Source organism: Cebus imitator, unplaced genomic scaffold (genome assembly GCF_001604975.1).
Source record: "Cebus imitator isolate Cc_AM_T3 unplaced genomic scaffold, Cebus_imitator-1.0 Scaffold191, whole genome shotgun sequence".
Lineage (NCBI taxonomy): Eukaryota > Metazoa > Chordata > Mammalia > Primates > Cebidae > Cebus > Cebus imitator.
Window position 1 is genome coordinate 2,937,861 of NW_016107506.1, and position 26,770 is coordinate 2,964,630.

The following is a 26,770-nucleotide window of genomic DNA, read 5'->3' on the forward strand; positions in this document are numbered from 1 at the left end:
TTCCTGAATAATATCCTGAAGAATATTTTCCAGCTTGGATTCATTCTCTTCATGACATTCAGGTACACCCATCAAATGTAAATTAGGTCTTTTCACAGAGTCCCATATTTCTTGGAGACTTTGCTCATTCCTTTTTACCCTTTTTTCTCTAATCTTGTTTTCTCGTTTTATTTCATTAAGTTGGTCTTCAATAACCTTTCTTCTGCTTGATCAATTTTACTGTTAAAACCTGTGCATACTTCACGGAGTTCTCGTATTGTATGCTTCAGTTCCATTAATTCACTTGTATTCCTCTCTAGATTGTCTATTCTCATTAGGATTTCGTCAAACCGTTTTTCAAGGTTCTCAGTTTCTTTACATTGGGCTAGAACATGCTCTTTTAACTCACAGAAGTTTCTTATTATCAACCTTCTGAAGCCTAAATCTGTTAATGGAACACACTCGTTCTCCATCAGGCCTTGTTCCCTTGTTGATGAGGAACTGTGATCCTCTGTAGAGGGAGAGGCATTCTGTTTTTGGGTATTCTCAGCCTTTTAACGCTGGTTTCTTCCCATCATTGTAAATTTATCCACCTGTCGTCTTTGTAATTTCAAATTAGGTCTCTGAGTGGATGTCCAACTTGTTGATTCCCAGTGCTGCATCTGAACAACCCACTGTGCTGGCCAAAACAGCGGCATTAAGATTCGTGGTGCTTTTCTGCCCGGGAATCTCTGGTCTGTCTTCCTTCTTGAGTCCCTTTTTCAATCAGCTGAATAGGTGACTCTGCCTTCCCGGAGCTCCAAACGTCAACCAAAAGGGGACCCAGTCCCGTTTACTCTGCACCAAGAACCGCCACGCCGGGGTGCCGGCAAAACCGCTGCACAGGCCACAAGAGTTGCCCCAGCGACCCGTGGGGCTCCTCCCCTGGGAATCTCCCAGTCCGTAAGCAACAAAAACTTGTCTGAAAGTGTGGCGTCCTCTCGTTCTCTGTGCCTTCACTGGGAGCTACAATCCTGAGCTGCTAGTAATCAGCCATCTTGGATCTCTCTCCTATTTTCTGTTTTTTATAAACTCTCATATTTTTCATTTGTCTCTCTCTCTCTATGCTAAATTCTGGATTATTTTATCAGATATATTTTCCACTTCACCTTTTCTCTTCAACTGTGTCTGATCCCATGTTTCTTAACAAAGGGTAGTTTTGCCCATCAGGGGACATTTGGCAATATCTGGAGGAATTTTCAGTTGTCACACTTGGGGATTGGGTAAATACCAAAGATGCAGGTAAGCATTCCATAATACAAAGTACACCCTGACACACACACACACACACACACACACACACAGAATCATCTGACCCAAATAGCCAATAGTATTGCAGGTGGAAAAACCTGATATAATTGTGTTTTAGTCTATCTATTGAGTTTTAAGTTTCAAGTACTATATTTTTTATTTGTAAAAATTCTATTTAAATTTTGTTTAAAACTTCCTAATCAACTTGTATCATTTGATTCCTTCATTATACTTTCAATACTCATGTTTATCTTTAAATGTGTTTGATATACTGTGATTCCAATAACTACAGTCCTTGTGAACTTTATTCTGCACTTTGTTATTTCTTCTAACTCTTATTCATAGTGGATTATTTTATGTTGTACTTTATTATTCATACATAATAGTTGTGCATGTTTATGGAATGCATGTGATATTTTGATATATGTATACAATATGTAATGATTAAATTGGGATAACTGGAATCTCTATCACCTCAAACATTTATCATTTTTTTGTGTTGGGAACATTCCAAACCCTGTCTTTTAGTTATTTTGAAATATAATGTAGCTCGTTCCTTGGGACTTTATCTGTGGGAATTATTTAAGTCCTGTGTTAGCAGTAGTGTTTTCAGTGGACCAGCAATGTCAGCTTCACCTGTGAGCATGTGATAAATGCAAATTTCCAGGCCCTACAATAGATCTCCTGAATCAGAATATCTGGGGATGGAGCCAAGGAATTTATTTTGTCCATCTTCCTAAGTGACTCCTAGGCTCAAATATGAAGATTTGTGAAGTACTGGTTTAAATAAAGTATTTCTCCAGAGATAATTTAAATTTATTTTTGTCAGACACCTGGAAATATTCTAAAAACATTTTAAAAATTATTTTTGGGGTGGGGGGGCATGAAATTAGCCCATTATTGGTGCTCCAAACTTTTATGAGAATGTGGGATTTTGTTAAGCATTCTCATAAAAGACTTTTTTCCTTTTTTTACCCCCTCTGTCCTACCCAGAGCCAAACCTTGTCAGACAAACCAACTCCTTTGGAGCAGATTTTTTCTTATTCGTACACTGAGGGTGGCTCCTACCTGAGATCTTGGTTTTATGACAGAGGAGTACATGACCTGACCACCACTTGTGCCAACTTTTAACTTGTGGCCCATTCGAAACCCATTTGGTCTCTCTCTAGTCATCAGAAACCTTCAGAACAAATATTTATATCTAGTTTATCCCTACTCCCACCCCCAGAATTGCACTTCCTTGTAATTTTTACTCTTCGGTTGTCTTCAATCTCACTTTAGAAACAAAAGCAAAACAAAAATAGACATTTTTGGATATTTTACCCACCATTTCAGGTGTTCTAAATCAAATGAATTCTTTATTCTTAATTTATCATATTGCTAGAAACAGAAGTCCTCATTTGGTTTTCAAAATATCCAAAATATTAGCATGATCTGAGTAAGTGCTAAAATGACTCGCCTTCCAGACCATGTACTAAACTATAATGTTGGTCTTCAGCCTACTCACAGCTACTGTAGAAATGGGCAGGGATGGAGGCATCCCGTTAGCAGTGAGCCAGTTTTTTATTGATCTCAGTCAGGCAGAGAATTCAATACAAGCTAAGTAATAAATACTGACTCAGAAGTATATACCCCCTAGCAAAGAACTTTCCAATACTTACTAAGACCCACAATAACTATTTATTCCCATTGGTTGTAAATAAACGGGTGTCCTGCAGCAGCAACAACTTTATATTTTATTTTGTAAGGCAATAAAAAAAATTATGTAATTCCCCAGGGGCCCATATAAAATATTTAGTCTTTAAAAACAGTTAGTTTCTGTCCAGTGTTATATGAGTTTTCAGGATCAGTCAAGGTTTCTTCGCACATAATAAGCTTAGATATACTCCTCCAGGGAAAGGAATGTATTGCAATTATAAGCTTCAATTAACCATCATATCTTGGCAACAATATTTTCTAGGCCCCCAGGCAAAATAAAGCACAGCTGCTGAAATTAGTATCTAAATTCTCTGCCTCACTTTTATAAAGGAAGTATTCAATATACATAATGATCTTATAAAATTCAAGGAAAAAATGGCAAAGAAGTCAAGGAAAGCAGCCAGAATCTTGAAGTTTTCTAGCTGTAGACTGTTAGAGACCCCCATGCTGTGCAATGACATTCATTAGACTTTTTGTAATTTTAACTAGACAGCCCTGTAACCAATGCAGAGAATACCTTGTACAAGATTGAACCATATGAAATTGCTGATATGACTATTTTTGACCTTCAAATTTAGAAATTCATAGGTTCAGTCTAATATTTTGCCTTCCCAGTTAAAACTGATTCTTGCTTGTCTGGAAACTACAAAGTTATAACATAATGGAATAGAAGCCTCTCTGTGACATCATGGAGCATAAAAAGGGATCTGAGCAGAAACGTTAATAAGAAAGAAGAAATTTAAATATGCCTAATTTTCTTTTAGGACCACCAGCAAATTCTCTGTGGTATTCCAATGGTGTCAAATTTTGTTTAAATGTTCACTTGTAACTGTGCCTCTGATACTCTGTGGTTCTTTTCAGCTATGCAGCATTCTTCCGATTCATTTTTCTCCATTTGTGCTGTTTTTCTCTGTGATGTGAATCCATCCCTATCCATTATGTCATGCCTCCATCTTGTGCTGCTTCTTCAGATTGCACTGAGCCATAAGAGGTAAGCGCCATCAAAAGAGAGAAAATTGACTTTCGTTTATGCTCAGGAGGAATCCTTTGTCTGAGGTATTCCATAACCCTGCCCCTCAAATCAATACTTTCTAAACTACCTTTTAAAAGGAATTGAATGAAAACAATTCCTCCTAGCCACACTCACACCAGAATTCCTTGAATGCTGTTGACACACATTGCAAACTCAGCAAACTTAATTAGCTGTTGCTAACTAATGATTTTGGACCTTAGCACACTTATCTTTGTACCTTAACATCGCCCTCAATTTTCAGTATAGTAATATACATACTAAAATAGCCCCAGAAATTGGTATTATTCACTGCCCTCTTGAATACAGAATTTCTAAGCCTTCCATCATCCACTAGGCTAATAAGGATTATAATAAAAAGGCAATATTTGAATGACTCTGTGTCATCATCCTTGATGCAAACAGTCACATTTCCAAACATTAATGGGTTTGGCTATTTACACGCATCAAATTCATCAGATAACAACCAACTATCCCCTTATTGTTTTGCCACATAGTAATAAGAATTATTATCATATTGATCTCAATTTCATTTCCAAACTTGGATTAGAGTTTCCCACAGTCTATAACTGATAATATCTGCATTTTATCATGAGAAGCTTTTGAGAGCAGGAAAGCTGAAATTGGTTTTGATTCAGAAATGCCTTCAGCTTCTTAAACAACTAATTTTTAAGGAATATCTTTTAAGAATTCTTTTATCTAAAGAAGGCAAACTAATCTATATAGGAAGCCTCACATATCACTATTTGGATTGCTCATTCATCTATTGTTAATCCTCTCAGTTGCCATCTAACACTTAGAGGCAATAAAATGATCCTCTACCCCATACATACGGTCCAGGTTAAGTTTCACTGGTGTTAATCCTGAAGGAGCCAAGGTTCACAATATAATGCTGTTTCAGCAGTGTTACTTATGTCTTCCTGTCATTAAGCTTTGATTCCATGTTGCTTTATATTGGGAATGTGTCATATTGTGACAGGCTAAGAATAAATTTGCATCACTTACCTGACCTCTAAACTGACATTCTGTTTTAGAGACAAATGTTTCAACCTTTACCAGACACATATTTGCATTCTAAACTATTTTTTTTTAGTGAAATAAATACTTAATGCAGGAAAGAATGTAGATATTTAATCTACATGGTATGGCACTGCAATACTACTGGGTTTAATGCAGAAGGTTATCTGACTCCTTGCAATCTCAAGTTTTTCTATCCCTGTCACCTGCTTCCTAGTCTTGGCCTCATGCAGTTGATGATGATAGATTTTCATCATTAGTATCCAGTTTTTGTTAAGGATAGATTCTCACCCTTAGTGTTCATCTTGCATTCTGTCTTTCACATAGGTTAATTTTTTATATTCTTTGTAAAATTAAGTCCCTACGTAAATATGTTTTTATTGTAATTTTTGATGGCTGCATTTAAGACATATATGATGAAGAAATGCTTAAGGAACTAACTTACTTGAATTATCCAGCGTGTTTGGGATACTTTGGTACCCAAAAATGTAAAGTAATCAGCTCTGCCTGACCAGGAAGGGATTTTAAAAGGCTTCTCAGAGGAGGTAACTAACTGAATCCTGAATCCTAAAAATAAGAACTTTTTGGATGGGGAAGGAGTTTCAAGGCTCTGCAAATCATGAGACAACACATGGAATGGTAGAAGATGTCATATTTGGGAGATAGCAACTAGGTTGACATAATTTGATCGTGAAGCACTTGAGATGGGCATAGAAAAGGAGGACCCAAATCACAAAAGCCTGGATATCCTTATTTTTCACATGGTTAAGGTGGATGGAGCCCGTAATAGATAACAAATGGGAAAATGATATATCTACGTTTTAGAAAATAGTAATAGTACATGGGACTAATGTCCCACTTGAAATATTAATAGTTAACTTCTACTTGCATTCTACAAATTATCTTTTACTAAGATTTATAAGAGAATAAATTAAAACAATGTAAGTACCAAAGAGAAACTAGCATAGGCCTGGGCATCAATGAGACATGGGGTTGAATCCTATGTTCCTATATTCACTGCTTTAATGCTATATGATAGTGAACAAATTATATCTCATTTAAAAAAATCTTAAATGGGGGATATTATTTATAGATCACAGGGATCTTATATATTATTACTGTAAAAGTTAACTGGCATGTAATTGACACTCTATATTAGCATCTATTTTAACTTTGTGGATCAATACATTGTTAAGAATATTATTGCTTACAATGATTTTTAAGAATGATTTCAATTTGAAAATCTGTGGTTACTGAGTAACCTATGGTTATTAGTAATCCTAAAGTGATAAATAATATTGTAATGTATTTTTTAAAAAACTGACACAAGTCAAAATACACATGAATAATTGACACATATTTTCTTATGATCTATTGACCTTCTCTGGAAAACTTCACATTACTTCTTTCCTTAATTTTTTTTTTAACTTTCAAAGATTTCAGTAGAGCATTTGATTCTAAAAGACATTTCTTTTTTTTTTTTAAGCACGTTTTCACATGACAAGTTGGAGCCATATTTTTCTGAAGAAACGCTCTTTCATTTATCCATTAATCTCCTCTTTATCAAACATTTTCAGTTAAAACCATGCCTACTTAAGTAGAACCAGTTATTTGTGACAAAAGGAAAAAGACAAGACTAACTCAACAAGACTGAGCTTCTTTTTTTCCTTTTTTCTTTGTTTTTGTTGTTGTTTTTTGTTTGTTTGTTTGTTTTTATGTTTTTTTTGTTTGTTTTTGTTTTTTTTTTTTTGAGATGGAGTCTCACTCTGTGCCCTAGGCTGGGGTACAGTGGCTCAATCTCAGCTCATTGCAACCTCCGCCTCCTGGGTTCAAGCCTTAGCCTCCTGAGTAGCTGGGATTACAGGCATGCACCACCACACCCGGCTAATTTTTTGTATTTTTAGTTGAGATGAGGCTTCACCATGTTCGCCAGGCTGGTCTTGAGCTCCTTTTCTTAATAGCCAAAATGTGCAGAAGCGATTGTACCTTTTTGAAACATATGGATGCTTACAGACAAAAGACTATCATTGGTACAAAATTACTTCTGACACTCTTGGTTAAAATAAGACTAGTTCTAGAAATGGAATATTTGTTTGCCCCATGTAAAATTTTAGGGTTTGAAAAAAGATTCATATTTAAAACCTCACTAAAAGCTCTTTCACTCAACACTCAAATTTCTGCCACCCTTAAATATACAAAGTTGGTGACATGTAATTACTTGAGATTCTTGAGAAGAAGGAGAAAGCAACACAGAAACCTACTTAAAATGTCCAATTCTTCAAGATACAAATTTTCTTTGGGGGTTTTGCTTTCCAGATTTGTCACTACTGTGTTGGCCAAACTGACACCACCCTGGGAAATAAGGCCAAACTAAATCAAAACAGAAGAGGAAAATAAACTAAAAGTACACAATAATTCCCTTTAAGAGCAATTTAAAGTTATTGTTCATTAATCCCAGATTACTCTTTCCTCAACAACCCTACTTAGGAAGCCCCTGTGGTGGCCAGAGCAGCTTTGTTCCTGGAATGTGCTCGTTTTGTTCACCGCTGCAACCGTGGCAACTGGCCAGAGTGGATGAAAGGGCACCATGTGAACATCACCAAGAAAGGCCTTTCCCGGGGACGCTCTCCCATTGTGGGCAACAAGCGAAACCAGAAGCTGCAGTGGAATGCGGCCAAGCTGTTCTACCAATGGGGCGATGTGAGCTTTCGGTTTTCTTCTATAACAATTAGGATGCTTGAGTGAAGTGGAGTCATTTTTGATTGATTGTGTTTGTTTTGAAGACAATTTATTGAGTGTTTGTTATGTACCAGGTACTGAAGGAAACACTTTTGGGAAAAATAAACAACTCATTTAATCATCCCAATAAATAAATGAGGCTAGACATTACTATCTCTGTTTCGCAGTTAAGAAAACTGAAGTTTATACAGGTCAAGCGACCTGCCAAATTTTATGTATCTATTAGTAGTAAGTAGAGGAACCAATATTCCATCTCCCACATTAGATTCCAAAGCCTTGCTTCTAATTGCTATATTCATCAAGAATTATCTTTTTTTTAATTTATTATATTTTAAGTCCTGGGGTACCTGTGCAGAACATGCAGGTTTGTTACATAGTTACACACGTGCAAGAATTATCTTTTTGAAAGTCATTGTTACAATTGTCAAATACTCAGTCTTATTTTGGTTTTCTATTCTAAGTTATACTTTGCAAGACATGTTTTTTTCTAATTTCTTAATGGAATTTTCTCTTTTGTTGATGTGCCTCCTATAAGTTGCCCGAAAGTCTTTGGAAATCACACAATACATATGTATGTGCGCATATGAGTAACTGAATAAATTTTAAAGAATGAAACTTCTTTAGGAATTCTAACAAAATGGACCTTTACAATAACTACAACTTCTTTTCCATAGAAGGAAAAAAGGTGAAGAATAAAAAGAAATTCAAGAGGACCAAGTTGTTTCTGCTAATTTTAGAAAGAGGTGAACATAAACACACATAAAGAGGTTCCATATATTCCTCTTTCCTTAAAGATTACTTGAGATAACTGTTATAATTTCCCTTAATAATTCAGCTGAATATGCCTACCAATGTGCTTACCAACTAAGGGTGTTCTTCCTCCAGTTTTAGCCAATTCTTTTTTGCAAAATGCCAAAGTTATTCAAAAGGTGTGAATTGTATTCATTATGTGTGCAGTCATTCTATAAGTTTATCAGTCTTTCCTTCTTTAATTGCTGTTCTTTGGATTTTCTTTCCTATATAAAGACATCCTGTTTAAAAAAATACACATATGTATAGATATAGGTGTGTGTGTGTATATATACGTATGTGTGATATGATGGAGCAGAATATTTTATTAATGCTAATGTCAATGATCAAGACTTAGCACTGCCCTTTTCAGGCTTCTATTACACATTATGTATATGAGAAGATGCAATTTCTCCTATGTAATATCTATTTTTGTAAATCACTGAGATAATTTATTATGTGATGCCATCATATTTATCCTACATTTAATTATTTTTGTTTTTAATACCATTAAGCATAAGAGTTCATAGAATTCAAGCAGTTTCAGTGAAATGCATATCAAGAGATACACAGATGCACCAGTAATCTCTTTAATGTGGAAAGATGTTTCACCACCACCTGCCCCCATTTATTACCTATCTTATTCAAGGAAGGCCTTATTGAGAGGCTACTCTGAAACAGCAGTCACAGTTGATAATCCCTTTGGCTTCCTACAGGAGGGGAAAACCATTAAGTACTGAGCATTAAAGAGTATCAGGTTTATAGGGAAATTGTGACCAAGAGATTTCACAAACAGGTGTTTTCAGAACAAATGTCTTCTATCTTTCTTGCAGCATTTGACACTGCCAACTGCCCATACCTTTGGCTTTTGTCCTTTATCTTTTTGAGAACATTACGCTCCAGAATTTCCTTGCATCTCTGTGCCCAATTCTCTGTCTCCCCCAATCCTCTGTCTCTTCCCCTCCTCATAAACAGATATTCTCCAGGATCTCTCTTGATTTCTTCCTATATAACTTACATCAGGGTTACATTCATTCTTATACTTCCAACTGTAATCTGTTAGTACAGACTTCCCTAACCATAGCAATTTTCAGATCCCAGGCCTACATTGCCCGCTGCACTTTGGAAACATTCACTTAGTATCCTAGAACTCAATCTTCTAAAATAAAACTCTTCTCCTCAAATTTACACATTGCCTCCTACAACCCTTCTGAGCTTACTTTTCTTATTAATGACACCACCGTCATCTGAGATGCCAACCTTTGAGCGTATCCCAATCTCCTCCCCTATTGGTCCTACTTCTTTCATGTCACTGAAGCCCCTTAGGTCAGATCCCCATGACTTCTTATCTGGATGATTAAACTTTTTTCCTATTTGGTCTTTCCTCACAGTCTCCTCTTATTTAATGCATCCTACACACTGCCAGTGAAAAGATCTTCCTGTGGCTCAGCCCACCAAGATAAGACATTCATCCTCATCTCCCAGCCTCCAGACTTGCCCCCTCTCAGTCATTCTCCAAACTGCTCTCCAAGTGATTCGGCTAAAATGCAAATCAGAGTGTGTTTCTTATCCACTTAAAATGCTTCCAGTGGCCCTCCTTTTCCCTCAGGATAAAACCCAAACTGCTTAGCCTGATGTCACTGCCTTCTCCACAACCTTTGTTCAAACCATTCCAAGATTATGGGTGATGAACTCAAATGAGCTAATGTACCTAAAGAATATGTATTTAAATCCTTTCCTCCTAATATCTATTTAATAACAATAGGTTCTGACATGAATTTTTGAAAGCAGAGTCCATGCTTGTCTCTGCATTCTTGGGCAGCTAGTACGATGTCCCTGGAATGAGTGATCAGGTTACTTCCCCCACTCAGAAACTACCTTTCATCCTTCTCAAGAACGTAAAATGAAGTTCAATTTCAAAAACTGTAGGATCTAATCCAAATCTACCTTTTCATCCTTCCTGTACATTATTTCCTCTCACAAAACTGTACTTCAATCAAGTGCCACCCCCCACCGCCCCGTCAGTCTCTGAGCTCATGGTGCATTTCCATGAACATAAATCTGTCGGGACCCTCCCCTTGAATGTCTACTCTCCCCATTCTGCATCAGTCAAAACACCAATTCATGAAAGTCTACAGACTTTGAGACCTTCTGTGAGATTTTCTGTGATTCTCTGAACTAAATTTTATCTTTATTTTTTAAATTTAAATGGTTTTTGGGGTACAAGCAGTTTTTGGCTACATAGATAAATTAATTTTATAGTGTTGAATTCTGAGATTTTAATGCATCCATCACCCGAGTAGTACACATTGTAGCCAATATGTAGTTACCCAGTCCCGCAGCTCCCCAACCCTCTCTCTTTCTGAACTGGATTTAATCTATCTTATGAGTTAACAAAGTGTGTTCTTTTGAGTTAATAGTTAATGAGTTCTTTTGTTATGTTATTGCATGCCTCAATAGACTGTAAGCTCATTGAGAGAAGAACACAGACATAGACAGTCAGACATCCTATGTTTGAATCCTGCTGAGTGACCTTGGGCAAACCCCTTAGCCGCGCTAACCTTCCTATTTGCCAAACAGTAACCTTTCTTATGTGGGTTTATAGTCCACCAGGGCACATTAAACAAAGGTACCGGTGTACTATAACAGCTTACTCAACTTTGTTTTATTTAATAGCTAACAAATTACCTCACTTAATAAATATTTGATGAATGAAGGAAGAGATGAATAAACATAGCCTTGAGGCATTTTTCTAGCTTTGGATGAGACATAGGGATCTAAATTATTATTTAAACATATAATATTATGCCAGACAAGTTCATTTTTTGAGCAGCCCTTTAAGGTTTATAAACTGTGGACTTAATTTAAGTTGCTTAGTTACAATATCCTGGAATGGCCAATGTAGACATTTTTCCCCTTTGAGTCTCATTATTTAGTTTGTTGACTCCATTCCAGACTCGTGATTGCATGTCTCATCCTTAACAGAGGCTCTCCAAAATAGCAGCACCAGGCTTTTTATTGTGGTGGTGATTGTGTTTTTACAATTCATTTTCTTTGCTTAAAACTTATCCAGTTAGCAGCTAAACTTTTGGAATCCCACGACACCTTTCCATACCGATTTCTCCTTGGTGTGGTTTTTTGCTTCCTGGGTTTTAGCTCCTCACTTAATTCCAGAGTTTGGGGAAAACTTTTTCTTTCCAGATATCTAAAACATTCAAAAATGTCTTTTCATTTAAAGAGTTATGAGCATAATCTTCACTTAGAGAGTTTGAGCATGTTGGTTTCCAGTAGTAAGCATATTTTCTTACTTGCTTTTCTAAATATTTGCAAAGTATGATACAGAAAGAAAGAAGAAACTTAGCTAGAATTTTGCTCTTGCTTAAACGCAGAGTATTCAGGCTGTCAAACCCCAAGTTCAGTGACCTGTTTTACTTTTTCTCTGACTCTCACTCCTGAGCCTATGTCTCTTCCATTGTTGCATACAGTATATAATTGGAAATAAAATAAATTAGAGATAGTGTTTTTTGTCTCTTCTTGTGGAAAATTCCTTTGCTAAATCAGACAAGAGTGCCTGATGTTTAACAGATAGTAAGGGTGCTGGTTCTAAGAATACCATGTAAAAACCAATATTGTCCATGTACTGAGTTATTAAAAGTTGTATTTCTAATGTTGTTGCTGGGCACTCTACCAAAAGAAAAGTTAGCATATCTTACTAATTCATAGATTATTATGGAAAGAGGAACAAAGTCTATAAAAGAAGCCAATAAGCACATATGTAATGACAGATAGAAAAAATTGCAGGAACAAAATTCTTGCCAGCTTCTAAACTCATTAGCGTGACAGCGACATTCTCATTAAAAATAGCATAATCAGAAGCACTCCGAGGAACTGTGCCTTCTGATGTTTTACTGCAATAAAATCCTCCATTAAAAGCAACTGTGTACTTCTTTATATCACGTCTATGAAATAAATAACCTTTGAGTAAATGGAAATGTTTTCAGAAAAACTTCTGTACAAATATACAAAGGTGTCATTCTAGTTTTCACACATCTTTAGCCTGCATGACCTTGGAGATAGCAATTTCTTCCATTTCTGGTTTCCATACTGCCAAATATGGTGGAAATAACACTGTGGTATACAGAAAAGGCTTATGCTGGAAATAATTCCCATTAATTGGTTGCTTATGTCTGCTGTAATTTGAGAGCCTATTTTAGAGTTTGACATAGTTTGTGCTGTTTCATTCTTTTTCCTTCCCATGGTAGGCAATTGGCATCCGATTGAATGAGCTGTGCCATGGGGAAAGTGAGAGCCCAGCCAACTTACTGGGCCTCATTTACGATGAAGAGACCAAGAGGAGACTTAGAAAGGAGGATGAGGAGGAAGACTTTTTAGATGACAGTAAGGAGACTCCCTTTACTACAAGAACCCCTGCTTGTAAGAACCTCTGCTTTAGGAGCACTTAATACTTCTCTTTCCTCTTTCATATTCTTACCACCTTCCCATTCTTCCCACTGTGCCTTTTCCCCTTTTCCCTGTGCATGAGTGTAAAGCATGTGCATAAAGCTACAGGCAAGAGACAGGCAAGAACTGGAAAGAAAAGACAGACAGGGGCAAGGAGCTACAGGCAAGGTGGAACATTTATTACTTTTTCAACTTTGACTCTTGCTATTATACAAAGATTGGTATTAGACTTCTCTGAGAAAATGTCTCTGAGGGACTCTAGTTGTGATTTTGTCAGATATATATATATATATATATATATATATATATATATATATAGCTCCAGGAAACAAAGTCAGACCAAATAAAGTTGAATATGAAATATTTTCCAAACACTAAAATATTGAAAATTTTAGACAGAGTATATTATTTAACTTAACACTGAAATATTAAAATGTTCAGAGGTTGCTAGAACTGTGACTATCTGCTGTACTGTACCTATTTATTAAATTTAGAACTGAATTCCATCATAGAAAAGTAGAGACAAAAAGATTCCTATTACATCCTTCTTCAACATTGTTTTGTGCATACATGTGTTCTATATCATACAAACTTTTGTGTATATGTACCAATGTCTTTTATGAAATACAAAATTCCAGTTATAGTTATGGGATTTCTATTTTTATAGGATGAACATAGCAAGATCTCTTTCTCCCGACCTTCCCCTGTGGTTTGAAATTCAGGCTCCCTGACTACATTTTAAGGGTTGTCTTTCATTAGGTGATTCAGACCTACCGCATCATTGCAGTCATGAAATGTAAAAAAATAGATGAAGTGTAAAATTAGGCAGGGCTAAATAATAATCAAAGAAAATTCTTATGATCTTCCTTCCCATGTTCCTTCCCAACTTTTTGTGTGCATTTTTTAATAATGTTGCCCCTTCTAAGACCTTATCAAATGAGAGTAAATCTTGACAGTTGTTGGTAAAACACCAAATTATTATTTCAGTCTTTCAGCCTAATAATGAAGGTTGTCCCCAGAGATATCTACAATAGTCTATACTATCTTAGAGTGAGGTTTATCCAGCAATCCTGGAACCTAGGGAAGGCCCACCATAAGACCCATCTAGCCAGAAGTCATTCCAAACCACCCTGGAACTTCCAGGGACCCTTCAGAACAGAGAGAAGCTGAAGCAACATTAAATGCATGCATCCTCAAACCAACTTGAATCTCCATTAGACCACCTAAGTATGATTTACCAGTATGTTGTACCTAGAATATTAGCCTTTTGTTGAGACTAGATAGAACTCAATCCTTGTTTATTATAACAGGTTATTTCATATGATAGCCTGGAGTCAGCCTAGACTGAGAATAAGCTGATTGTCCACAGGACTGATAAGAAGAGCCTGGATGATAACCCTAGGAGAGAAAGGACAGACCCAGAAGTCTGTACTGAATGTCTAGTGTTTGATTATTTTTTAGTGTTGCATATCCAGATAATATTTAGTCAAATAGCCTCTATAAGACATATGTAAGATTGATATGTCTGATTTTTAGTTCCTCTTTCAACACATAGCTCATCTTCTGTTTAAAAGTTAATTATGGTGCAAGCAACTTTCAGGCTGGAAATTCTGTGGAAGCTTATCTTTTCCATTCTCAATGAGAGGCAAAGTCCTCAGCAACAAATTAACTCAGGAGAGAAAATGTATTTTCTAGGAAAAAAATAGCTTCAATATCTACAGAAAGACCATAATTTCCACCTATTTTCAACTGAAATCATGAAGTATGTGTTCTATTCAATTAAGAAAGCCTAACACCCAGGAAACATTTTAGAGATATTTTTAGAACTGTTCATATATAATGATATTGTGATGACTTGATCATTTAAAATGGATAACCATTTTCTTTCTTTTTTAAGAGAAAGAATTCTACATGGCTTTGATGTTTTCTGAACACTTAAATAATCAGTATATTTCTGTATCATCTGTGTCATCTCTTGTGATGACACACATCTGAGAACTAATTCTGAGAATTTAAAAAATCACTATGGTGTTACCATGGCCATTATCTGTCTTTAGAGCAAAGTCTGCTAGTTGGCTTCTAGTGGATACAATGTTTTACTAATTCAAAGGTCAATATTCTTCAGAGCAAAAGAGAATATTTGTACATTTCTAGTATAGCTATGCCTTAATTGGACAGGCTAGCTTGCATTAATTGTATGATATATGTAACCCAGTAAGTATGTCTTGTCTGTATTGCAGAAACACATCTGGACTAGAGCTGAAACAGCTTCACGGCTCTCAAAACAGCAAGACAGACATCCTTCATAAAATGAGCTGACAGAATTTTTGTAGTTCCAAATCTAGTTCACTGCCATATACATAGTCTAAATCTGATTGAATAGCAGTATAGAAATCCTACAAGACTACTTCCTATTTCTGTTTTCATTAAAAGGCATTCTAGTTTAGTTGGACCTGCATTTTGTTACTCCATGATGCTTTAAGGAAAATAATTTAGTTCTGCTTTTTCAATATTTTAATACTGAAGCACTCTGTAGAGTTTGCAAAATGGAGGAAGAGAGGTGCTTATGGTAATGCATAAATCATGCTAAAGGGAATAGGTAAAATGAACTTACATAGATAAAGTCCTCATATGTAATTTGATGTTGGACATGTATAGGTAACATTCTCATTTGCAATTTGATTTTACACATGTGTAGCTATGTCCATCAAACTACGCCTCTCTGTATTTTTTGTTGATACGTCTTCTTATGAAAGAACACTTTCATTTCATAGGTACTGTGAACCCCTCTAAATGTGGTTGCCCCTTTGCCTTGAAGATGGCAGCATGTCAGCTTCTTCTGGAGATTACCACCTTCCTGCGAGAGACCTTTTCTTGCCTGCCCAGACCTCGCACTGAGCCTCTGGTGGTAAGTTAAAGCATGCATGTTAATGATCAGGTTACTTGGAGAGGCCAGATGTGTGGCTGGGTTTTCAGGATTCACAGTTTCTTTAAATGTTCCATGGCTAGTGTATCATATAATTTTAAAAATTCAACCAAGGGATTTTGAAACATGAAAAGAAATACTCTTTCCTTATTACAAATAATAATAATTTCAAAGTTGATCTAGAAATCAATGAAGGTTGTACTACTGGATACGGTGTTTCGTTGATCACTATCAATTATGCTGGAAATATCTAGGAGCCTTTAGCTTCCTTTACTCTATAAATATGAGGAGTTTTATGGCTAATGTTTTCCAGAACTCACCAACATATTTTTTATACCTACTGCTCATAAATCTGTATAGGAATGTGCTCCTTAGTGAGGGATCTCATTTAAATTATGAGTGAAAGTACTTCAGTATTTAGTGCCTAAACATCCCTAAATGTACACTGTTATTTCTGTAGCATTTCCTGTAGATTATAGATAGACAGAAATTAAGACCATGTGTGCGTGCACACATGCACACACACAATGCATATACACTCATGTATCGTGTACCATGAGGTTCTGATTTGTTTAACCAAGGATATAAATACTATGCAAGAATCGGCCATGTTCACAGAGTATGTGGCACTGGACACACCTTGGAACCAATTTTCCTTCACTCCTAGTTCCTTAACAGGCACCAAGTTTTCAGTGGTTCTTTCATCACAGGCACCATCCAGCTGGAGCTGAGGAACTAGACTAACTCATTTTTTTTCTTTCTCCATTCACAAAAGGCTTATGGCACTCTACCAGAATAATTGTTATGTTAACAATCTCTGTGCTCCCATTTAAGCAAACTTTACAATCCACCACGTCTCCTGCTTTTTAAACCCAACTCAGCACAAGCAAGTCCGTGTCCTAACCAAGGCCAGGAGGGGAAGGGCAGGGAGTAAAAGAATAGGAGCTCTGGTGTCACAGTACAGCTCCTCTGCCTCTGGTTTTCCAGAATTATAGGAAGGCCATTTCCTCACACTGTAGAACATACAGTGGATATTTTCAAATTAGAAATATTTATGAGTAAACTTTATGCTCTCAAGAGAAATACCCACATTTGGAATGTGAAACTACCATTTGGATATTGGAAAGGGAAGTTTCTTCTGCTGCCCTTATGTAATTTCATAATAACCTGAACCTTTAATTTGAGTTGTCATTTCAGTGTTATATTGAGACTGTTATATAAAATCAAATCAAGGCCATCACTCATCACATTTGTAGGCCTCTATCAGTATTATTCCTATCAACATTCTAATGATGTTGAAGTTTTCATAAAAGCACAAAGTACATCTACTTTTAATTTCAGATTGTTATTGGTCACCATTTTGATCCACTGTAAAAAAATATATATATAAGTATCCTAAAGTTTGACTAGGTTATTTTCATTTTCCCTTTCAATTCTGTAAAACTAGAGTTTAATGTTTCTTATTATTGTAACATATTTATTTTTAAAAGATAATCAAATCTTCCAAATTTGATTAATATAATTAGACTAAACTGCAGTTAGTCAGCAAGAGGAAAAGTTTTACTTTAGGTCGCCGTTAATTGGGCCTCCAAAATCTTTTATTCATTACACTAGGATTTTAATTGTTAAAGTGTACATTTGTGTATTACGTCAAAATGTGGCCTTTATAACATAAAGAGGGCAAGAATCTTTTTTCTAACATTTAAGCTGTCTAACTCTAGTTGAGTTAGACAAGAAAACCAAGCCACATTCTAACTTATGGAAATATTTTACCAAGACAGAAATGCTTGCAATTGTTTTCTATTTTTAAATTGTGGTAAGAGCACCTAACATTGGATTTCTCCTCTTAATGAATTTTAAGTGTATAATATGTTATTGTTAACTATAGATATAATGTTGAACAGCACATCTATAGAGCATCTTGCTTGATTGAAAATGTATGCCTATCTATTAAGTAATGCTACCATTGTGCTCTCACACCAAGTCCCTGGCAACCACCATTCCACTCTTTGATTCTATGAATTTGACTTTTTTAGGTACTTACTCATATAAGTAGAATCATGCAGTATTTGTCTTTCTGTAGCTGTTATTTCACTCAGCATAATGTCTTCAAAGTTCATCCATGTTGTCGAATTTCAGAATTTCCTTCTTTTTTAAGGCTACATCGTTTTTTTCAGAAATAGCACTAAACAGTAAATCCACAGAGTAAGCATAAATATAGCCAAAGTGACATTTTTTCCCCAAATAGACCCTTAAATGTAACTTAATTAGTTTGCTTCCCCCTCTATCCAAAGAAACAACTTCTGGTAGCATTTTGTAAACCATGCAATTAAATTATGTCTAAATAAAGGAAAAGGCAGCATTTTTATAAGATTCATAGTCTAAAACAGCATTAGCAAATTTTTTCTAAATATTATCTTCCAAACTTGAGAACAGTAAAGGAATATTTTTTAAATGAAATTTTGTTTATGAAACTGTTGGTCCACTAAAAACTTTCCCAGTTGAATTAGTGAGACCAATGGACAATGTAATATGTCCAATAGACCAAGCAACATGTAATTATAACAGTAGTTCTATTTACAGAATTATAGTAATTGAAAACAACATATTGGATCCATATGTAGAAAATTGAAACTGGACTCTTTTCTTACACATCATACAAAAATTAACTCAAGATGGATTAAAGACTTAAATGTAAAACCCAAAACTATAAAAACCCTAGAAGAAAATCTAGGCAGTACCATTCAGGACATAAGCCCAGGCAAAGATTTCATGACGAAAACAGCAAAAGCAATTGCAACAAAAGCAAAAATTGACAAATGGGATCTAATTAAACTAAAGAGCTTCTGCACAGCAAAAGAAACTATCATCAGAGTGAACATACAGCCTACAGATTGGGAGAAAACTTATACAACCTAGCAAAGGTCTAATATTGAGTCTACAAGTAACTTAAACTAACTAATTTACAAGAAAAAAAAAACAACCCCATTAAAAAGTGAGCAAAGGACATGAGCAGGCACTTCTTAAAAGAAGACATTTATGTGGCCAACAAACATAAGAAGAAAAGTTCAACATCACTGATCATTAGAAAAATGCAAATCAAAGCCACAATGAGATACCATCTCGTGCCAGTCAGAATGGTGATTATTAAAAAGTCAAAAAACAACAGATGTTGGTGAGGCTGTGGAGAAATGGGAATACTTTTACACTGTTGGTGAATGTATTAGGGTTCGCGAGGGATACAACTAATAGGATAGACATGTATATAAAGGGAAATTTATTAAGGAGCATTAACTCACACTATCACAAGGTTCCTCAATAGACCATCTGCAAGCTGAGGAGCAAAGAAGCCAGTCCCAGTCCCAAAGCTTGGGGTCTGATGTTTGAGGGCAGGAAGCATCCAGAATGGTAGAAAGATGTGAGCTGGAGGCAAAATCAGTCTATTCTTTTTTTTTCTTCTTTTCTTCTAAAATATTTCTGTGTAAAATAACAGTCTAGTCTTTTTATGTTCTTCTGTCTGATTTTTATTATGGCCACACTGGCAGCTGATTAGATTGTGCCCACCCAGATTAAGGGGTCTTCCTTTCCAAGTCCACTGACTCAAATGTTAATCTCCTTTGGCAACACCCTCACATACACACCCAGGAATAATACTTTCCATCCTTCCTTCCAATCAAGTTGACACTCAAGTGTTAACCATCACAGTGGGAATGCAAATTACAGTAGTTCCACCATTGTGGAAGAAATTAGAAAAATACTGTATAAAAATAAAATTAGAATTTTATATTTTTTTATTTTTCAGGTCTTTCAAAAGTACTTTGTAAATTAATAATTACATATGATCTTGACTAGGCACAGTGGCTCATGCCTGTAACCCCAACACTTTGGGAGGTTAAAGTGGAAGGATCACTTGAGGCCCAGAATTTGTGACAAGCCTGGGCAATATAACAAGACCCTATATCTACAAAAAATAAAAAATAATTTCAAAAATAAAAATAAAAAAGAATAAATATGATCTTTAGCATAAACAAATATCTATTCACAGAACAAGTCAAATTCTCAGTTTGGGGCCTCAGAACCAAACTTCTATTAAATAATTACACTCCCCAAGCCTTACTTTATTATATGGGATTATTGTGTTCTGCCTCATACAGTGATGGAACTCCTGTCATACTTAGGTCTTCCTAGAAGGGAGTAAGAAATTCCCCAAATGTGAGATAATGTTTTGAGCCTCTGGCCTTCATGCATGAGGTTTCTTAAGGCTGATCTGTGTTTCTCCACTTGTTTGCCAAGCTAACTTTACTTAATCCTCGAGGCTTAGCTCAAACATCAACTCTTTTTTCATTTTATATTTCTGTGTAACAAACCAGCTAAATTTCTGGTTTGTTACACAGGAATTTAGCTATTCACAATAGCATAAACATATCTTACAATTTGGAGGTCAGAAATCCAAGACAGGTTTTGCTAGGCTAAAATCAAGGCATTGGCAAAGCTGTATCCATTCCTAGGGCTCTAGGGAAGAATCTGTTTCCTTACCCTTTATTCATCTTCTAGAGGCCACCCACATTTCTTGGCTCATAGCCCCTTCCTCCATCTTTAAAGCTGAAACATAGCATCTCTCTTATCTTTCTTTCATAGCCACAGCTTCCTCTGACTACAGCCTGGAAAGGCTCTCCACTTTTAAGGATTTGTGACTGGGCCCATTTAACTCATACAGAATAATCTCCCAATCTTAAAGTCCTTAACCTTAATCACATCTACAAAATTCTTGTTGCCATGAAAGGAAACATAGTCACAGGTCCCAGGGATTAGGGCATCTTTGGGGCACTATTATCCTGCTGAGCACAGTTCCAGGTCTGATTTCTGAGCCCCTACTCTCTCAGTCTTGAAATTTATCACTTGTTTGCCTTCTCAGTTTCTATCTTGGGATTCTGAGCTCCTTTAGAGATAAAAACCATTCCTTATTTATCCTTCAGTACCTAACACATCCATGCTTAATGCATGATTTTTAAATAAAAGATAAAGGCCAAAGATGAAGCCAAAACTGTGGACAAGGAGTTAGAAGGTAAGGGGGATAGTTCTGGATTTGGATCAAGGTCTGTGCTTTTGGAAGGTAAAGCATGTGAGAACAGGGGGAAAAAAACTATGACTTAGGAAATGTTTTATTTATTTTTTAAGCCAAGAATAGCTTTTCATGGTCACAATATAAAATTAACATTAGATAAAGGAATCTGGCTGTTTAAATACAGTTGTGTATAATTCAAAATGGAGGGAGGTGTGCCGCAAGATCAACGCAGTGCTGGGGAGATGCCAGCACTTATGTGCTCCTCACTGGCATTTTAGGACTTGGAAAGCTGCAGACTTCGTTTGGACCCCGAGTTGGACCGGCACAGATATGAGAGGAAGATCAGCTTTGCTGGGGTCCTGGATGAAAATGAAGACTCAAAAGATTCTCTCCACAGCAGCAGCCACACTCTCAAGTCAGATGCAGGAGTCGAGGAGAAGAAAGGTATGGAAACACAAAGATTCGTTCATGTTTCAGGGTTTCTCATAAGATATTTGCACTGGGGTCTAAACTACAAAATTGTGTACCCAAATTGTTGACTCCCTTCAGTACTAACTGTGTAGACTTTATGATGGAAAATCATACTTGTTAGAGGTAGGGCTCTGCAGTCAGAGAGGCCTGGCTTCCAATATCAGCTCAGAAACTCCATATTCTGCTAAAGCTGTAAGATGAACCATTATTTTATTTACCAATAAGAAAAGAAAAATACTCCCAATTGCACTATTTTTTTTTTTTTTTTGAAATGAAATCTCACTCTGTTGCCCAGGCTGGAGTGCAGTGACGCAATCTCGACTCACTGTAACCTCCACCTCCCAGGTTCAAGCAATTCTCCTGCCGCAGCCTCCCAAGTAGCTGGGACTACAGGCACATGCCACCATGTCCAGCTAATTTTTTGTATTTTTAGTAGAGACATGGTTTCACTATGTTAGCCAGGATGGTCTCGATCTCCTGACCTCATGATCTGCCCACCCACCTCAGCTTCCCAAAGTGCTGGGATTACAGGTGCCTGCCACCACACCTGGCTAATTTTTGTATTTTTAAAAAATTTTCTTAATATGCTTTCATTAAAATGTAAAACATAATAAAATGAGAAAAAACAATATTATATTTCTCAATTATCTTAACATCAATGCCATCCATTCATAGCAAATTCTTAGGGACCATCACTTAATGTGAAACTAATTTGGTAAATAGAATCTCATTTTAAAAACTATACCTCTGTTAAATACTTGTGGGACCAGTCCCATCAATTAATAAAGCACTAGGTTTATTTAGTCATTTTTATAAAACTATGAAGAGAGAAAGAACAGCTACAGTCTTTCTGCATTGCTAAATGCACATTAAACAAGTTCCATAATCATGGAATAGACCAGATATTAACCAGATGTAAAGGCTTTATATTTGAGTTTTTAAATGGGAGACTACCTTATGAGTCTTCAAGTAATATAGTCAGCCAACAGGTTGCCCGTTTTTCAATAGATTTGAAAATTTTCAATATTTTCAATAGATAAGAATGACCTAGAAAAGTTATTCATGGAACCATGTTATTTAAGAAAGTAAAAGTATTCCAGCGTTTACAGAATTTCTTTTGGCCTGGCTGAGAATGTTTTCTAGACAGTGGTATTTTAAAAATAGTTCAGCATTTTCCATCTGTACATATCATTTCCATTATAATTAACTTAAATTCACCCACTTACATGCTCATACACACCTTGGCCTAGTATGGTCATGCATGTTTCTGTTCCTAAGTCTTTTTTCTTTAATCATACTTTAAGTTCTGGGCTACATGTGCAGGTTTTTTACAAAGGTACACACATGCCATGGGGGTTTGCTGCACCCATCAACCCATCATCTACATTAAGTATTTCTCCTAATGCTAACCCTTCACTAGCCCCAACCCCCCTGCAAACCCCAATGTGTGATGTTCCTCTCCCTATGTCCATGTGTTCTCATTGTTCAACTCCCACTTACGAGTGAGAACATACAGTGTTTGATTTTTTGTTCTTGTGTTAGTTTGCTGAGAATGATGGTTTCCAGCTTCATCCATGTCCCTGCAAAGGACATGAGCTCATCCTTTCTTATGGTTGCACAGTACTCCATGGTGTGTATGTGCCATATTTTCTTAATTTTTATATTTTTAGTAAAGACGATGTTTCACCTTGTTGGCCAGGCTAGTTTCGAACTCCTAACCTCAGGTGATTCACCCACGTAGGCCTCCCAAAGTGCTGGGATTACAGGTGTGAGCCACCATGCCCAGTCCCTTGTCTTTTATTCTTATTAAAAAAGGACTTTCATACCTAATTAGATGTAGTTTATTATTATTATTATTATATATCATTCTTGTGCAATCCAAAATATACGTAAATAAAATAAACTGGTTAAAGTTTTTATTAACCTTCTTCAATTCAGAGTTCAAATGTCTTACTTTTAAATTCACAGTTATCTAATGTCCATGTTTCTATATGTGATAATGTCCTCTGTGTCATCACAGTGTTAGTGATGCATCATTTCTTAAGTGGATTCATGAAAGAAGTGAAACTTTTTGTACTAATTACTTAAGCCAGTTTGCACCCATATGAAGTTAGCCCACCTTTAGTCTCTCTTCAGGAATGTTGCTAAATACATCTGACTTACCACCTCACCCATCCACCTACCCCTCACTATCACTTGGCTCCTTATGGTTAAAAGATCCCATCACTCATTCTGTTTATCATCTTTTTTGCTGGTGCTTCACACAGACAAGCAATAACAAATGTGTCACAACTGCTGCCTGCCACAAGTGATCATAAGATGTCATCCCTTGCATGACGAATACCAATTTCCAACTATGTTAAAATGTGAATAAGCTGTGCATCTTAAAATGGGTGAAACATAGTAGTCATTATGTGGCCTTGTCCAAATTACTTACCTTGTAAGCCACAATTCTCTTTTCTGTAAAACTGGGTTTGCACCTACTGCATTGTGATGTTGAAAACTTTTAATAACACAATGCAAGTGAAGTATAACCTTAGTTCCTGGTGAATTATAGGTACACAATAAATAGCTATTGTTTTTGAGTTTTCTTATATACATCATGAGCATCTAGATTAGAACTCACATGGAAAATCCTATGAACTAAAGATTGCAAAGTTTTAAGTTGTCCTCTGGAGCCTCCTTTAAACTGCCAACTTTGCTATTTGATTTTGCCATTTTTAAAATTCCATTGCCCTTCAATATTTTTCCAATGAATTTCAATTAAAAGAACATCTGCACCTTTGTTAGAAAAAGTCAAAGATGATTTTATGCTTTGAAGTATTTTCCAGCATCCTATAGAAAATGACTCAATAAATGTTGGACAACAATGAATGAATGATTCTTAGAAGGAATACCCCTATGTAGAGAAAACACAAAATATTTAAAAGGTAATGGGTGTACATTGGGAAAAGTTTGAATAGTTTAAGATCAAAATGTTGTTACAATATTTTTAAAATGCAAATAATCATATATCATATTCTATTTAATTTATGGCCAAAAGAGGCCATGTTGCAGGAAGGATAAGCCAAGTCGAGCAATTTTTGAGTATGAAGTATGAAATCAGTATTTTTTCAAATATTGTGTACTTCAGACAATTATACTGCAAATAATGAGAAACTTTCCTCTTTTAAATATAATCCAAAGAGATTTTAATTTAGAAGGCAGTCTTTTCTTTCCTCAAAGGTATTATGCTAACTATGTTTAAAGTAGTGGATAAAAATTCCTAATATTGACATTATAAAACTTCAGCAGAATAAATTCTATAACAATTTATAACATAAAATATGTGATTAATTTTAAGAACACTTTAATTTGATGATTATTATTTATGTAAATTGGCTTTAATGTTTAAACACTCAAATGCTATTTTTTCTACTCATAGAATCGTCATGTTAACATATGAAAGTTGTTTAATAAACGAAGAATGGAAAACTGGAGCTATAAGTAAAATGAGAATATATCCATGAGATGTCTTTAATCAGTTGGCAAAAATCTTCCCAAAGATTCCTAAGTATTCCTTATTCCATTTGGCAAGCTGTCGTCTAATAAAGTCAATGGGGAAAATGAAGACAATAGAGACCCTGCTAATTACAGTTATTAAAATTGTATGCCATTTGGTTTTATAAAACCCAACGATACCAGTTCTTTAAATGAACAACCTGAGGACAATTCAGATTCTACCATGAAAAATTCAAGTGAAATAATTCATTAAAATAGTAGGAGATGGGTCAGAAAGTTATGCAAAGGGCAAACAGGGTCTGGTAGATATGGTTAGAAATTTAATTCTGTTTTAAGGGCATCAGAGTTGTTGATAGGTTTCACCAGAAATGTGATATAAGGTGTGTATTTAAGATTTAGGCATTTAAAAGATGACTCAATCTATGGGAGTGGAGAGAAAGGTGAAGCAGTTAGGTAGTTACGTTAGTCCAGGGAAGAGGGGATGGAGCTATCAAAATTTTATGACATTTTGAAATGTACAGCCCACAGAACTTGCTAATTGATACAATGTGAGGTGAAAGAAAAGGCCAAAGATGTTTTCTCCAATTTAGATGGATTTGTTTCACTTTCATACTAGTTCTTGTTGTCATGGAGATAAAGGCTAAAATTCAATGCTGCACAATCTCAACTGATGTTTTTCATGTGCAATATCAAATATAAGTTCTAATTGCTGTGCCCCTTGTAAATAACCAATGCAGTAATTCTGTACTGTAATTTTTCAGTGCTATAGGATATCTCCAGCTATCCTTTCTGGTAGAACAAGCTCTCAAAATTAAATTTCTTCTGATTAAATTAATTTGGGTTTATTTTGCTGTACCTGTGGGCCAAAAAGTGTCATAAAATTAGGCAAAGAATATTAGTATGTGACTGAAAAATCTAAGAATTATCTGTTTCATATTTTCTCTACTTACGAATCTACTTAGACATAAAATTGTAGTCACAGTCATTAAAATTTTAATTATATTCTGTTTCAAATGTATTTCAGATAGATGATAAAGTCTCAATTAAACATAAAAATAATATTGGAAAATGGAGTGTGTGAGTTTTGCACTATAATTAAAATACAGCATTATGGTTCATAGTCTTTGTGGGATTTGTCTAACTGTGCTGCAAGCAATTTCATCCAGATGTGAAATTCCACTCAGATGTGTTCAAGGAGCTCCATGAGGCCTTTACCAGCTGTGTGGTGATAATTTTAGTCTTTCTCCATCACAACAGTAAATCAGAACATTCACATTGTTCAGCAGGAATACTTCTGACCTCCTTTAAATGGCATTAAAAGTCTACATTTGGCTAACGTTTTAGTTATACAAGCTCTGTCACAGTCCCATATTAACTCTCCCATGAATGAGAAACCTGAAATTAACACGCAAACTTTCTGATTCGGACTTTAAAAATATTAATAACTGTGCCTTAAATAATTAATAAGAAATATTGTTCATGTCTTAAGGAGGTACCCTTGTAAAGTTGGCCCCTTCCTGATAATGGACTTTAAGCCCTGAAAACTTACTTTATTCCACCCTTATGAAATCAATGTGTGACAACACCAAATCTTCAAAAGAAAAGGAAGGAGGTGTGTATATGACTATGGGAAATAAGGATGCTGTTGATTTAAGGAAAGATAGGCTTCAAGTTTAAATGCATTTCTTTTACCCTTTTATTTTCCTTACTGATTACTGTTTCTTCCAGAACACTAAAGATGAATAATGCATATTCTTCTTGGTAGGCATAGACTGTAAGGTTGGCTCAGGGAGTTGCACCATTT

At 35.7% G+C, this 26,770-nt stretch overlaps 1 protein-coding gene across 12 annotated transcripts in view; it reads left to right on the forward strand.

Annotated features, from left to right (window-relative positions):
* UNC80 (unc-80 homolog, NALCN channel complex subunit) overlaps positions 1-26,770 on the forward strand; it is a 224,811-nt gene that overhangs the window by 91,859 nt on the left and 106,182 nt on the right. For 7 of the 12 annotated variants that reach the window (XM_037745098.1, XM_017546781.2, XM_017546788.2 and 4 more), the window contains exons 23-26: positions 7,502-7,714; positions 12,805-12,976; positions 15,778-15,911; positions 21,273-21,438. In XM_037745098.1, coding sequence (XP_037601026.1) covers positions 7,502-7,714; positions 12,805-12,976; positions 15,778-15,911; positions 21,273-21,438 — 685 coding nt within the window. The remainder of the gene's footprint in view (positions 1-7,501; positions 7,715-12,804; positions 12,977-15,777; positions 15,912-21,272; positions 21,439-26,770) is intronic. The other 5 variants (XM_017546785.2, XM_017546787.2, XM_017546790.2 and 2 more) reach the window with 1 other exon arrangement.